Source organism: Sceloporus occidentalis, unplaced genomic scaffold (genome assembly GCF_023333645.1).
Source record: "Sceloporus occidentalis isolate IW3139 unplaced genomic scaffold, rSceOcc1.0.p SCAF_6, whole genome shotgun sequence".
Lineage (NCBI taxonomy): Eukaryota > Metazoa > Chordata > Lepidosauria > Squamata > Phrynosomatidae > Sceloporus > Sceloporus occidentalis.
Window position 1 is genome coordinate 66,345,697 of NW_028316986.1, and position 15,220 is coordinate 66,360,916.

At 39.2% G+C, this 15,220-nt stretch overlaps 1 protein-coding gene across 4 annotated transcripts in view; it reads right to left on the reverse strand.

Moving 5' to 3' along the window:
- The window catches only part of MAP3K21 (mitogen-activated protein kinase kinase kinase 21), a 61,896-nt gene that overhangs the window by 18,381 nt on the left and 28,295 nt on the right, over positions 1-15,220 (reverse strand). For 3 of the 4 annotated variants that reach the window (XM_089529905.1, XM_089529904.1, XM_089529903.1), the window contains exons 2-5: positions 8,360-8,540; positions 3,714-3,862; positions 2,386-2,561; positions 23-263 (exon numbers count right to left, since the gene is read on the reverse strand). In XM_089529905.1, coding sequence (XP_089386031.1) covers positions 23-263; positions 2,386-2,561; positions 3,714-3,862; positions 8,360-8,540 — 747 coding nt within the window. Of the gene's footprint in view, positions 1-22; positions 264-2,385; positions 2,562-3,713; positions 3,863-8,359; positions 8,541-10,394; positions 10,426-15,220 lie in introns of those variants that run through there. The other variant, XM_089529906.1, reaches the window with a different exon arrangement.

The following is a 15,220-nucleotide window of genomic DNA, read 5'->3' on the forward strand; positions in this document are numbered from 1 at the left end:
AAAAGGAAAAAAGAAAGCAAACCTGAAGGTAGACTAATTCTGTGCCCATCCTTAAGTTTTAATCGGCTTTTTTTAAATTTTCCTTTTCTCTTCTTCACATTTGGCTTCTCTTGATTTAATTGGAATATCAAAATGTTTAGTTCTCGCTCCAACACATCAATCTCCCGTTCTGCTAGCTGTTGCTCACGCCGTTTCAGCAATTCTTCCTGAGATTTCTGATGAAGAGCAGCTCTAGTTAACTCTTCTTCTCGTGACCTCAGCTCCTAAGAACAATTATAGAAATACAGTACTGGTTAGGCCTTAGGATGAAAAATGTGCTGAATCGTTATGAATAGCAGACCCTGCAGCTTTACAAATATAAACAAAATAGGATATCCATCTGAACACATACAAACACAGAGAGAGAGAGAGAGGGTTTTTAAAAGGAGGCATCCATTGCCGCAGAATCTTACTATTATGAGGCTTTTTAAAGACTCTGATTAGGCTTTGTAGAATCAAGAATAATACAGAAAAACTTTGGCACTATTATGTCTCTCATCATTTGGTCTTGATGTTAACCTCTATAATGAGTTCCAAAATTTGTCTCTAAATCATTATTTTATCATGTGGATATGATTCTGTCTTTAGATGATAGAGAAATAGTTCATGGCGTTTAGTCCTACAGATATTTACACCCAGAATCTCTGACAATTAGCCATGATGGCTGGAACCTCTGTGAGGTGAAGTTCCAAACATCTGGAAGATCAAAATCTGAGAACCACTGTTATAGAGGCGAAGAACAGTGTCAGCTATCAATACTGCACTGAGGGCTCTTTTGTTATATTTTGCTTTTATTACCATGGCAACAATCTATGAATTCCTGGAGTTTTGGTGAGGCCTGGAGCTCTCTCTGGCTAGGAATTCTAAATGCTCTTCCTTAAACTGCAAACATGGTATTGTGGCATAAATGCCAGAATTGCATAGCATTGAGCCATGGCAGTCAAACTGGTGTTAAATTGCATTAATTCTGCAGTGCAAATTCAGCCTATAAAGATCTGAAAGACTTGTATCATCTTATGCAGCCCTCTGAAAACTCAGAGCAAGGGTCATTATTTCCATCTTTCTGGAACCTATTTCATTCCCTCTCACTTCTACAAATTTGTAAATATGATTTATACTTGAGCATGTATTATCACTCTGTACTGCATCTGAAGAAATGGGTTTATATCCATCAAAAGTGCTGCTACATTCCTTCCCCCCCTTCTTCCTTTTTATGCTGCAAAAGACTAACGTGTTGACTTCCTTTAAAACTAATAAGATCACCATGTTATTAAAATAAATTCTCTTTACAATAACACACCGAAACAAAATTGGTTTAAATGCATAGTCAGTAACCAGTTTTTTAAAAAAACCTTTACCAAATAAACAGAAAACTGATTTAAACATTCAAAGTGAATACTGAACAGATGAAATAATTGTATTTAGAATGAATCTCCTCAGACTCGTGGACTAGAAACATCTAAATGTACTACACGCATCCCTCCACATTCACTGGGGTTAAGGGCACAGGACCCCGTGAATGTGGGAAAACTGCAAATAACAAAAACACTATGTTTTTTTTACCTGAGAGAACACCTCTCTAGGAATCTGCAGGTTTTCCAGTGAAACTCTGTGGTCAACATGTGCCAGACATTGATCACAGGATTGCACTGAAGGAGCTACAAATGCCTAGTGGAGTGTTCTCTCTAAGAATCTCTAGGTCCTTCAGTGCGTCTTTTGGTTGAAGTTGACCACTGAGTTGCGCTGAATGACCTAGATATTCCTAGAGAGAACATATTAATAAAATCCGTGAATAATCAAATCCATAAAAGTCACAGCCACAAATGTGGAGGGACAAGTGTATGTAGTTTTAACAGAGTAAAACAAGACATGCAATATCAATAATTCTCATAGTATATTACACTGGAGCCGGAATGTACAAGAACACTGAATCTATTACAGTGGGCTCATGGCATCACTGGGCTAGTGATCTGCATGGATTGCCATGGTCCATATTATTCAATGGCAGCATGTAGACACACTGACACAAAAGCACACATGTCACTGCCTACTGAATAATATGGGGTGCAACCATCCATTTTTTCCCATCCACAGCCCTCCCCGGAAACGAAGCCTTTGTGGATGGGAAGGGTCCACTGTATTCTCATACTAACTCTGAGGTTTTGGTTATTGTTTCTCTAACAAACATCATAAAGACAACAGTGAATACGAGATGAAAAACAATTTAAAAGAATTACACAGTTACAGTTTTCATCAAGCAATTCAAATATCCAATTATTATCCCACTGTATTTTAAAATTATTTCCACATCTCAATATTACTGTCCTTCCTTTAGAATCCACTCACTTTTTCCTTAGTCCGCAGTTCATCAAATATCTGTTGGATTTCCAGTTTCCAGTCATCTTGCATGGAATGAAAAGATTCCTGAGGCATCTCTGTCATAACAGCTCCTTCAATGGCACTAAGCTGTTCAAGAATCAAGGTGAACGAAGGTCGAATATGAGGATCCTGTGCCCAGCACTCTAAAATTCATCAGTTACATTAGTCAGAGGTGTAGAGGGATAGGTGCTTCTAATCCATTTTTATGAATTTCTTAACTACATAAAAATAATTCTGAAAAAAATTACATACCTATCACTTCTTTCCCTTTATGCAAGTTCAGCTCACTTGGAACCAAATATTTTTTTCAGTAGGTTCTGGTTCAGTTCATGTTAAGTGGGAAAATCTCCTATACCTATATAGAGAGGGTCACAAAGCTGGCACTATATGGGTGCTATGCATGAAAAGTAGCCAGTAACTCAAGTGTGCATGTGGATCATTTAGGTCTCCATATTGTAACACATTCATTCACTTTGCAAAATGGATGAAGAAAAAGCAAGCAGGTTACATATGGTGACATGTGATCACACTGATGGCTTATGAGCAGTCACACTCTGATTACGGACAATGGTGGCTGTGTGAGATCCCAGGCCCCAACTCATGATAAGTCAAAAGACAAACTGGTCCTGTGATAAAGGACAACACTGGAGAACTTTTTTTTTAAAAAAAGATTCAATCTTTTCCCTCAGTTTAATCCTGTAGTATAACCAGCTAAGCCAGCTACACTAATAATTAGCAAGGCTGCTTTTTAAGTCACTTTTGATCAATTGATTAACTCTGATGGTGAAAATACTCATATTTTTCCTTATCTGATTGTCACTTTTATGGACTGGTTTTTGAAGATCAGGTATTTGCTATAAAGGTACAAATGTGGCAACTGGATTAAAATACTAGGATTAGATAGTGGAACCCCACTCATCCTTGCAATTACCAAAACAGAGTGACTTTAGGAAAATCATCACCTCCAAAACCTAAGCTACCTCACAGCTTGTAAGACTAGGTGTCGGTTTTGAGCTTCTGCTGGAGAAAAGGCAGAATATGGAGTACTGAATAAATAAGCAAGCAAGCACTTCCAAGTATGAACAATGCTTTAAGAGCAGCCTATATGTTCCTGTGTTGATTGTATTAAAATCATTTTATTACAGAACTGCAATGAAATGAGGAATCATCTTTTTCTGTACCTGAATAGAAGTTAACACAGTAACAAATGAAATGCTGAAACTAAAAACTTACACATATTACAGACAACATGCAAGTAATCTTATAGCAGCTGTTTTAATAAGCAGCACAAGTACCTTTCATTAGTTTAGCAAATGGTTCAGGACAGGTGGATGGAATGGGCAAAGTAAGCTTATTGACAGCAACGCCGTAAGCCACAGCAAGACCATCAATGCCACGATAAGGAACTTCTCCTGTAAGTAGTTCCCACAGCAATACGCCATAACTATAAATAAATTTTTCAAAAAAGTTAAATGTGTTTAATGTTGACACATGGCTTACTGATGAGCATAAAAGGGCAGCAGCCCTGTCTAGAAAATACTCTGGTAGAGAAAACAAAACATTCAAAAATACTATGACAAAGACTATTACATCACAACACTGTCTATCCTTCTAGCACTGATTGTGATGATTAGCACTACACATGCTTATAGCAAAATGAAATGTGTCATGATGACCACAGGTATGTTATTTGGAAGAAATCCACATACACAAAGAAGGCTCATGAAGAATAAGTGGTTTTAGCATGTTTTTTCCAGAAGCCTGCATGCATGAGCGTGCAGAGAAGGCTACTCAAAATAAGATGCTGAATAATTCCTATTCTTCCACAATTCCCACCTTGCTTTTTAACCTGAGTAACATAAAATGAAGTAACTCAATGGGAAGTTCATTGCAATCCATACAGTTTTTTATTATTTATTTACTTATTTACTTATTTATTTATTTATTTTACAGTTTATTATAGTAGTCTCATTCTACTAAATGATTCCTGAGCCTCAAAAATAACATTTTATTAATTTTTTTCCACAGGCTATGTACTGTTCTTATGATGTAAGATAACATGTAACTTGCACAGAATTCATACTCCAAAAATACGTCTGGTTAGTTGTCACAGAGAAGGTTCCCATCAACTGTGAATCCAAGCAAATCAGTCCAGATCACTATGGACTGATATGGAGGTAACAGGGCAAAACAAAGAACAAGCTGTTTATCCCAGACCAGCATAATTAGGAAATGCTAATGGTCTGAAGCATTATGTACAAAGACAACACTGAATGCATTATCTAATCCAGCACCCCTCCTAAGCCTACACACATGGACCCAGGTACCCAAGCATCACATTAAGTCATTACAAGAATTAGCAGGTACAGTCCACCCTCCCCATATGCAAGGGATCCGTTCCAGACCTCACCCACCCACGCCTTGCATATGGGAAAAAGAGCATATGCTCAAGCCCCATAGAAAATCATGGGGTGTGTGCTTGCAGCAGCACACAGGACGTGTGGCGCGAGTACACACCCCATTATTTCTGAGGCAGCTTGCCTTCCGCGTAAGCTCAAAGCTGCGGAATGCAGGCCCACTTATAAGGAGGTCTGATTCTATATGTATCCATCATTCCCCTTCTTTTCTTCACTAAGAAACTAAGATGAGTAAATATGGATATGTGAAATGCATGCAGGCCTCCATTTCTGTGTCAGGAGCAGGGAGCATGTGACTAGGATTGCCAGATCAAGATTGTTGCAGACCCTGAGATTTCTGGGTCCAAACCTAGGGATGCTGCCCTAGTGATGTCATGGGGTCAGGACCTGGTGATGTCAATTATGCATTAAGTAGCAAGCTCCAATTTCCCATTCACACACAAAAAGATAGAAGGTATTTTCCTGTTTGGAAATTCAGTCTTTGCAACACTTGACTGACCAGAGGTTTGCATGTAGTCATCTCCTGCCTAGTGCTGCCAACATGAAAACTGGACAATTTGAACCCCTGCCTGTCACCCAGAGGGGAGTTTGGGTGATGCCCTGAGGTTTGGCAACCCTACCTCTGACCAGAGACTGAACTGGCCCACTGATGTTCCATGATACAATTCTTTGGTGGTTCCTGAGCATTTGTCTGAGTTCTATACCCATTCTAAAATGTTGAAATGCCTCTGGCTATAAAAGCTTCAAGCAAAAATGTGCTGGTGTTTTATTCCCATCCTTTTGTCCATGATCACACCCACCTTTGGAATGCTGTCCTCCTGAATTTGTTTGGAATTCAATTCATCCCTTGGGCTGAAAAAGATTCCCCACCCTTGATGGATGTGCTACTGAATGGTGTGGAGGGTGAGAAAAATATTGTGATGTGTAGCATATGCGTGGGTGAGTGTGGAGCGATCTTTTCACAGGATGGCACTCACAGAATTTATCTAGAAAACAGGCCTTGAGAATAATGCAGGCAAATACACAGCCATTTTTTTCATTAGTGGCCTTTCAAAACAAAAACCAGTGCTAGAAGTCCCATCTCTGTATACTTTTGTAACATAAGAAAAGCATGCAAGATAATAAGCAAAGTAAAGAAATCCTGAAGAAGTCAAAGATAAGCTAGTGTTCTAGTAAGCTTCAAAAGAATGTTACTCTCAAACAACCTATCAATAACAGATATTAACAGAGCTGCAATTTCAGGGAAAACAAATATACTGAAATTGTGTCAGCAGTAATCTACACACAGAATATGAAGGAATGTTCTATCAAGGTGTATTACTGCCTAGTACTTGTGCCTAGTATTGTTAAATCCTTAATTTAACAACAAACATTTTTTAAAAGATTGCAGAATGGAATTCCAAAGTAAAAGAACAAATATTTGGCTCCTTAAAGGGAATTATTGCATTTTACAAAGGATCATCAGAGCTGCTCATCAGAAGTACAATGAAGTTGATAACTGATACTATAATTGATGAGGCTTATTTTATTTTAAGTAAATAAAATCAAGTTACATTTCTCAGTTAACTTCTGTTTACAGCTCCTATAGCTATAAAGTAATGCTTGAAAACATGTGGAAAATGCTTAGTAAAGTCTCAGAAGCCCATAGTTTAGCATTGCAAAAATGTGTCTGTTTGAGCTTTGGCTTGAATCACTCCTCCCTTTTCTTCCTTTGTGGTGGCTGTAAAGCGATGAGAAGCTTTTGATTGAGATTAACTGAATTTCAGTGCATCATCTAAACCACTATTCCCAAAGTGGGTGGTACTCTCTCCGTGACAGCAGTGGAAAGATACAGGGGGTGGTGAGTGAAAAGGGGACCTTAAGGGGACCCTCTGTCAAAGTATTAGTGCAGAAGAAAGACAAGGGGAACCAGTGGCCTTTAGGACCAAGGTGGGGCGAGTGTTGCATGAAACGTCTCTTTTCAGAGTCCCTTAAAACGACCGTGCACTCTTGCTGATCACTTCATGTGGTGACATCTCCCGTTCTGAACCCACTCCCACAAGCTCACTCCCTTAGTTTTGTCTTTTGCTAGTGGTGGTGACGTTTAAAAAACGCTTGGGCACAGGGCATTGTTTCTGTGGCTTGGAGTAACGCCATTTGGGGACACACTAATTGATGGGTTTGAACACATGGTGGTAGGGGAGAAGGAACTTTCTATTTTGGAGCCCTGCTTAAGCTTTGTGAGCTTTGCCAGGACTTGGCTGGTGGGCAGAGGAGGAGCTGGTGGCAAGCTGGGTGAAGCTGAAGTAGACATCACTGGCTGGTAGGCTGCTGCATAGAGTGACAGCTTCAGTGAGGGGCAGCTTGTGTCCTCATCATCCAGGATAGGCGTTGGGAGGTTATCACACAAGGGTAAAGGGGACACTAGCCAAAAAAAAGTTTGGGGACCACTACTCTAAAGTGGAACATGAGCCCACCAGATACCTCTCATCAGCTATAGGCAGCCAAGACAATAGCAAAGAATGTTGGGAGCTGCAGTCAAAAAATACCCAGAGGGCTGCAAAATTCCCATTCCTGCCTTTGGACAAATCACTTCATATAGTTCTATGTTATACTGTTTACTTTTTACTGCTCATAATCTATTTGGAATTTCAAAACATAGAGGATTGTAGTTAATCCGTAAATGAAACAAAACGTTTTGGTCTGCACTTCACAGAAGTGAAGAACTGGCAACCCTGAGACACACAAAGATTCATTCTCATAACTGTGGTTTCGCATTACACCCAAACCAGCCCAATATGATTAGCAGAGTCAGAGCAAAGAATGTAAACTGTAAATGCAATGCAGACTAAACTATGTAAAACGCAAGAAATTAAGCAAAATTGCTTAGTTTTCATTATGCGTATAGGCAGCGGAAGGAAGTCCTCTTGGCACAGAATTTTAATTTTCTTTTATCACTGGAGTCTACATATCCCTGTCAGTCATTCTCAAGTTTCTTAAGACATTCTGAACTTTATGATTAAAACATGAGAATCTGATTATCATAAATCTTGGATGCCTCTAACTGACATGAAGCTGTCCTGGCAGCAGGAATGACTATTAGACTGAGAACACTAAAACATCTTCCTCACTTTCCATAGCCTTCCTACCACTGGCAAGAAAGGCAGGAGAGTGGACAAAATGCACCTTACTATCTCTAAGTGTATCCAGTTGTCTGAAAGGCTGAGAGCCACTGCTATCAATTCCACACAGCAAACAGTGCCAGGAGAAGAAACTCCCACTTAACTGAAAAACACTGACCCAACAATAAAATCATAATATCTGAAAAAACCATACCAACATAACAAAATAAACTAAACAAAATAAAGCATCTAACCATTGAAAAATCCCCTTCCACCAACTGAAAACAGTATTTATTTGTCTATTAATCATGTCTGTTAATCACATGTTAATCATGTCTATTAATCACATGTTAATTCAACCTAAGATTTCCTCAAATTTGATTTACCTGAAGAGAACAAGTCAAAACACTGAAAAATATTTACCTCCAGATATCACTTCCTTTAGAAAACATAGATGATTTGATAACCTCGGGAGCCATCCATGCATAAGTTCCTGCTGCACTCATTTTAGTTGTTCTGTGCCATTCTCTAGCCAAGCCAAAGTCTGTAATCTTCAAAGTTTTGTTATCGATATCATCATTCTCTATCTTCTCAAGTAACAAAACTACGAAGGGAAGAAAAATTGTTTGAATGGTCATTAGTATTAGCCTGATATTTTTGAATACATAGATAAAATCTATTTATAGCTACTTTCAAGCTAGATGTTACTGTTGTTTTACAGGTTGACTTATGTGTCTTCCTTTTTATAAATGTATATTATAATATTAGTAAAACAAACAAATAAAACATAGCTTTGATTTAACTTGAGATTGAGAGACTCAAGGTGCAATTCAGCAAGCACATCATCTGCACCTTTATTTCATTTTCATGGAGAAAGAAACAGCTTAGGTAATGGTAAACAATGATTTACAGTTATAAAGCTCATGAAAATTGTCTCTTCTGGCTGGTAGAATCCAGGAGATATTGTCCAAAAAAGGAGTGCTCCCAAGCTCCAGATAAGCATGGCATGAACAAACATCAGCAAACTTCAGGCTCACATACTCCCTGTTCTTTTCTCCTTCAATGTTGATACAAAGAGGCATTGGGGAGCTGCACTACATCATTCCAGATTGTAAGGAATACACTACTACTGCTACAGGTTGAGCCTCCCCTATCCGGAATTCCAAAATCCGAAATACTCCAAAGCCCAAAACATTTTTCATGGGTAGCTGAGATAGTATCACCTTTGCTTTCTGATGGTTCAAGTGTACACAACTTTGTGTACACAATTTTTTTAAAAAAAATACTGTATAAAATTACCTTCAGGTTATGTGTATAAGGTGCATATGAAACATAAATGATTTTTTATTTAGACTTGGGTGCCATCTCCAAGATACTTTTATGTACACATATGCAAATACAGGTACTCCAAAATAAAAAAAAATCCAAAATGTCAAACACTTCTTGTCCTAAGCATTTCAGATAAGGGATACCCAAACTATATACTAGGTATTATTACTACAACAATTACTATTACATTTATTTATATACTACTTTTCCTGCCAGCCCTGGGACTCATGGTTGCTTGCAACAGTTAGAACTGATAGAGCCCAAAGAGCACATCATGCAAAAATTAAAATATTATTAATCTATCAGTGAAATTAAAAGTAATTAAAAGCAAGCCCATTAAAAAGGGGGGAAAAAAAACAAGATGGGCAATATGGTGAAATAGTTACAAGACTGAAGGTGAAAAAAACTTCCTTGCATACTCTGTCAGAGAGAAGGCCAAACTAGAACACTGTTCACACCCCCACACACTGAAAGTTAACTAATATCCAGCTTGCACTATCTCTGCATGAGCAGCAAATGTATCCAAGCACTTAAGACAGGCACAGGTCAAAGTCTGATCTGCAGATAATGAGTTGTGATAAGCTTTCTTCAAGCTGTACAAATTGCAAGCCACCATTAACAGGTAACCAGTTAAACTATGCAGGGCTGCGGAATGTGTTCAAATAAAGGTCTACTGACCTCTAACCCTTGTGGGGGTGGGTGGGGAGATGTGTAATATTTTACTATGTTAAAAAAAACAGATAGAGAAAAGAAAGACATGACCCCTTATGAATATCAATTGCCTAGAAACCCAAATGAAATACTGAGGAAAATTATATTGAAACTCCGTGTCTGCAATGGCAATAATTAGTACCAGGAGAATGTTGTAAATATAGTGCCATGAACATGATGCCCTTTGTATTTTAATGAAAGGCCTATTGTTTTGCATTCTACACACGCAAAGCAGAATTCCACAAATTCCATGTCAGTCAGTTAGTCAGTCTGACCGAAACCAAACACAAACTAACTGGGAAAGGTAGTAACTGGCATACAACCAGGTTTCATTCTAGTAAGAGAGCAGGGGACAAAACAGCAGGCCCAGCGCAATTTCCTGTAACCTGGACAAAGGGGAATTACAATCAACATATACTCTGCTTAACCCCCTTTCCTTTGTCGATCTGGGTGGCAGACTACTTGACATAAACAAACTAAATAGGCTCCAGTGCCTCGTGACTGAACAAATTCTTGTGGTCTGTTGCTTAGCAACCTGCACTAGGCCATCCCTTTGGACTACTACAGATATTTGCCTCTCTCATTAGCTTCATATCAGAACAAGTGACCTTTACAACCTTGGGCTTATTCTGTGCACTCAGCCATACATGCCTGAAGTACACAAATGTCTGGAAGTTATTTTAAAGCAGACACAATATGATCCAGGTGAGGAACAACCTGCCATGTAAAAGGCTCCCTAAAAATAGGTTGGTACTGTAGAGCTTGATTCCTGAAACCACAAGCATCAATATTTGCAGTGAGGATTACAAATTCAAGCCGTTTTAAAAACAACTCCGCAAAACATTGACTTAGACTAATAGAGAATTCAGCAAGGAAGTGCATTTTCAGCACTGTGCTCATACATTAACATACATTTACAGTATCAAGCCAACCCACTCATGTACATCTTTTCTATACAGTTGTCCCTCCCGATTCGTGGGGGATCCGTTCCAGACACACACACACACACCACAAATTGGAAAACCACAAATATTCAAGCCCCCACTGAAAATAATATCAGAGAGCACCATTCACATACGCCATTTTGTCCCTCCTGGCTTCCAGTCTGCGGAAATTCAAGACTGCAAATGGAAAGAGGGACAACTGTATAAGCAACCCAGTTGTAATGGCCAGCCACTGTCCACCAACAATTAATACTAAAAGAAAATACAAGTCTAAAGGCAATTCAAAAATAAAATATGCCAATGTTGCTTCACATTTGAGTGCTTCCAAGAAACTGGGCCCATTTCCTCAGTCACAGTAGAATTCAATTTAGATGCACATTTGAATACATTGTTCAAAAGAAAAATATTACTTCAAGAAGTTTAGCCATTTGCTGTTGTTCAAGTCGTTCCAATTTGTGGCAACTCTAAGGTGAACCTATCAAGGGGTTTTCTTGGCATGTTTCTTCAGAGGGCGGTTGCTATTGCTATTTGCTATCTGAGGCTGAGAGAGTATGGCTTGCCCACTGTCTTCAGCCATTACTGATACCGTGATTCAGCACAAATCCTTACTAGAGGATGGAACTGAAAACAGTCTACTTAAAGTTTTATTATGTGTCTTTTCTAATTAATCTAAACTGACCACGGACCATAAAGGGGCTCTACAGAGTAACTGTGTGAGAACTCTAATCCAATACCTTGAGTGGCTCTTTCCTATTTAAATCTTTACCACCCTTTTTAACTAAGCATGCTACTAGGCCACAGGCCTTTCCAGTACAGCACTTCCAACCTGAAATTTCCATTAGGCACAAGGAGTATCTTAAGTTTATTTAAGGAGGGAGTAAAGTACTGCCCCACACTTTGCAGCAGCACTTCCCCACTCATCAGAGGAGGTGGTGATGACAACACTCTTCCCTCTCTTTGCCAGTGGCTAGGCGTTTTCCAGGAGCCGGCATGGCACACTGGCTTGAGTGTTGGACTACAACTCCAGAGACCAGGGTTCAATTCCCTACTTGGTAATGAAATACATTGGATGAATTTGGGCAAGTCACATGCTCTCAGCCTCAGGGGAAGGCAATGGCAAACCTCCTCTGAACAAACCTTGCCAAGAAAAACCCATGATAGGGTTGCCTTAGGGTTTCTGCAACTCAGAAACTACTTGAAGGCACGCAGCAACAAGGAATTTTCACAGACCTATGCCAGCTGCTGGAATTGCTGCGTGCTGGCTATTTCTCAAATGCCTACTTCTGTTGCATCCTTAGAGTCAAGTGCCATGGTACAGGTGATTTTCCAGGTGACCCTGCATAAAATGCTTAGCTTCAAGGAAACTCAGAGCTGAGCATTTGGGAAGTGGTGGCTCCGGAGGGGTGGCGAGAGTAGCAGCAACTGTCCAAAGCAGAAGGGGTTCTCCCAGGACTTGGAGTGAGAGAGGGGGAAATAGTGAGTTTGCCATTCCTGATACTCTGCTGCCAGAGGCAGTCACCTCACTCTGCCCAATGGCAGGGGATAAACTCAAGGAATTGTGAGAGGAGCTAATTCATAACAGAAAAAAACCAGGAGAAGTAAAAAGAAGTTGCTGTCTCTGATACAGAGGCATACTGTAAGTCTGAAACCATGAAGCAAGAGAAGATAGGTAGGGATGTTGTGATGTACAAAGCACATAAGACAAACTGTATACAATATCCTGTTAAAATCTGGCTGTAAGATTTGTTTGAGAAAGTAAATATGCCTTGTAGAGCATGAGTGGGTTATTGTTTCCTGAAGAATTATTTTAGACAAATCAGTCACATTTAAGATGTGAACTTTAGCTAGAACTGTACAATTTCCCCATCCTTCTGGACAAAACTTTGCCAAATGTCTGATGTATGATGACAGCAATTAGAAATGCAGGTGATACAAGATGTGCATGTAAGGTAAAAGTGTTTCCAATACTACAACTTTGCTATAATGCCCTAATAACTCCTCCTTCCCACCTATGGCCTGTTACAGACAGGCCAAAATAAAGCTGCTTCGAGTCACTTTGGAGGTATGGTATTTCAATGATGCATGCGTCCTAAGAGTCCAAAAGCTGCACCAAAGCCACGCTCCAGTCCTAAGGACTGGAGTGCAGTTTTGGTGCAGCTTCCAGACTCTTAGGACTCATGCATCATTGAAATACCATACCTCCAAAGTGACTCGAAGCAGCTTTATTTTGGCCTGTCTGTAATAGGCCTATGTTTCTTTAAAGCCATAACATTCCCATTAGCTCTGGAAAAATGTTCAAATGACCAAAATAAAAGAGACAGTACAGCAAGCAGACATGAATATGATTTTGAAAAAATATAATTGTATGATTATGAAACATTAAAAACAACCCTAACAGTACACACACAGACAGAATCAAAGCACGAATATCCTTATGAAATTCACTGACAGAATTATCAATTGCTATTGAGGCCCCATACAGACAGGCCAAAATAAAGCTGCTTCAGGTCACTTTGGAGGTATGCTGTTTAAATGATGCTTAACAGCCCGGAAGCCACGCCAAAGCCACACTCCACTCCAGTGGCTTCCGGACTCTTAGGATGCATGCATCCTTTAAACAGCATACCTCCAAAGTGACCTGAAGCAGTTTTATTTTGGCCTGTCTGTATGGGGCCTCAATAACAATTGATAATTCTTACTTTTCTCTGTTCTTGTTACTAACTAGCAAGTGAGATCCATGTTTGACACAGCAGGGTCACTATGCTTTTACAGAACCAAACTTTTCAGATGTAAAAGGTGGAAAAATCCAAAGTCCAAGAATTCAGAAACATTTGTTGAAATATGAAATAAAACAAATCAATGTATATAGGCTTTAAGGGAACTGTAGGGTATTTAAATTTTGTCCATGTTACTGGGGTAGGTCCCACAAGCATTGGGGAAAGCTATGACATCAACTTTTATTTTAATTGTTCAGTTAATGTGGATGTTTCTTTAAAACTGTGTTTTGTATTTTAATATGGTGTATTCTGCCTTGAGGAGAGGCCAGAAATAAATAAATAAATAAATAAAATAATTCTACAGCGGTCAAAACTAAATGCCCAACAACATATAATTAAGCTACTTTGGACTGTGCTCATATGGAATGGGCTTGGGACTACAAATCGAAATGAAAAAGATTTATCAGACATACCATTGTCACTAACTGTATTTCCACAAATACATTGTAGAAATGATGCAATTTGACATCACTTTAACTGACATGTTGCCATCCTGCAGAATCCTTGGATTTGTAGTTTTCTGAGGCACCAGCACTCAAGCAGAGAAGGCTAAAAGGCCTTATAAAAGTACACATCCCAGAATTCCATAGGATGGAGATACAGTCATTGCAGGAGGACTGCAAGGGGTCTCGCCAGCTGTTTGTTCTCAACACACACAATGACCAGGAGAGCATTGCAGACATTATGTTTGAAGAACCCCAATCTTCAATACCTCAGAAACTCTTTGGTTAGGGGTCTGCCTGGCTGAAAAGATAGGGTTTGGGGGAATCTAGCACCCTTGTAGTTATGTAGGACAATGCAGAATCTTTGCCTATATTTCCATCTGACTTTCAATCCAGCAATATGATTTTGGTATTATGGTTTCTATATACAGTCGTCCCTCCATTTTCACAGGGGATCCATTCCAGACCCCCCCCCCCTGAAAATAGAAATTCACACATATTCACGGCCCATTGACTTGAATGGCCATGGACACATGCACCATTTTAACCCTCTTCACTTACTGATCTGCAAAGGACCAAGACCACAGACTCGAAATCTGGGAAAATGGAAGGAGGACTGTATTTATTTTTCAATATATATATTTAATTCTCATAAAGTACTGTAATTTGATTAAGTCTTACCAGTCACTTTGTATGCTTGTAGTTTTGAAACATCTGTGTCAACTTTCTCTCTTATCTTTATCAGTGTTTTAAAATATCACTAAATTAGACACATTTTACTGAGACTCAAGGGTGTTTGCACAATTAATTTTTCTGTTCTTATCTAGTATCTAATGATTATGGGAATTAGTCCAGCAGAAACAGTATGTTGTTTAATGGGTTTTTCAGGTTATGTGGTCATGTACTAGAAGAGTTTATTCCTGTCATTTCGCCAGCATCTATGGCTGGCATCTTCAGAGACTGTTGGCATAGAAGAGTCCTGGAGATATATACACTGTGTGACCCTGGGTAGGGAGGAAATTCCATGTTAATCTGTGTACAGAATTTCCTCCCTACCCAGGGTCATACAGTATATATATC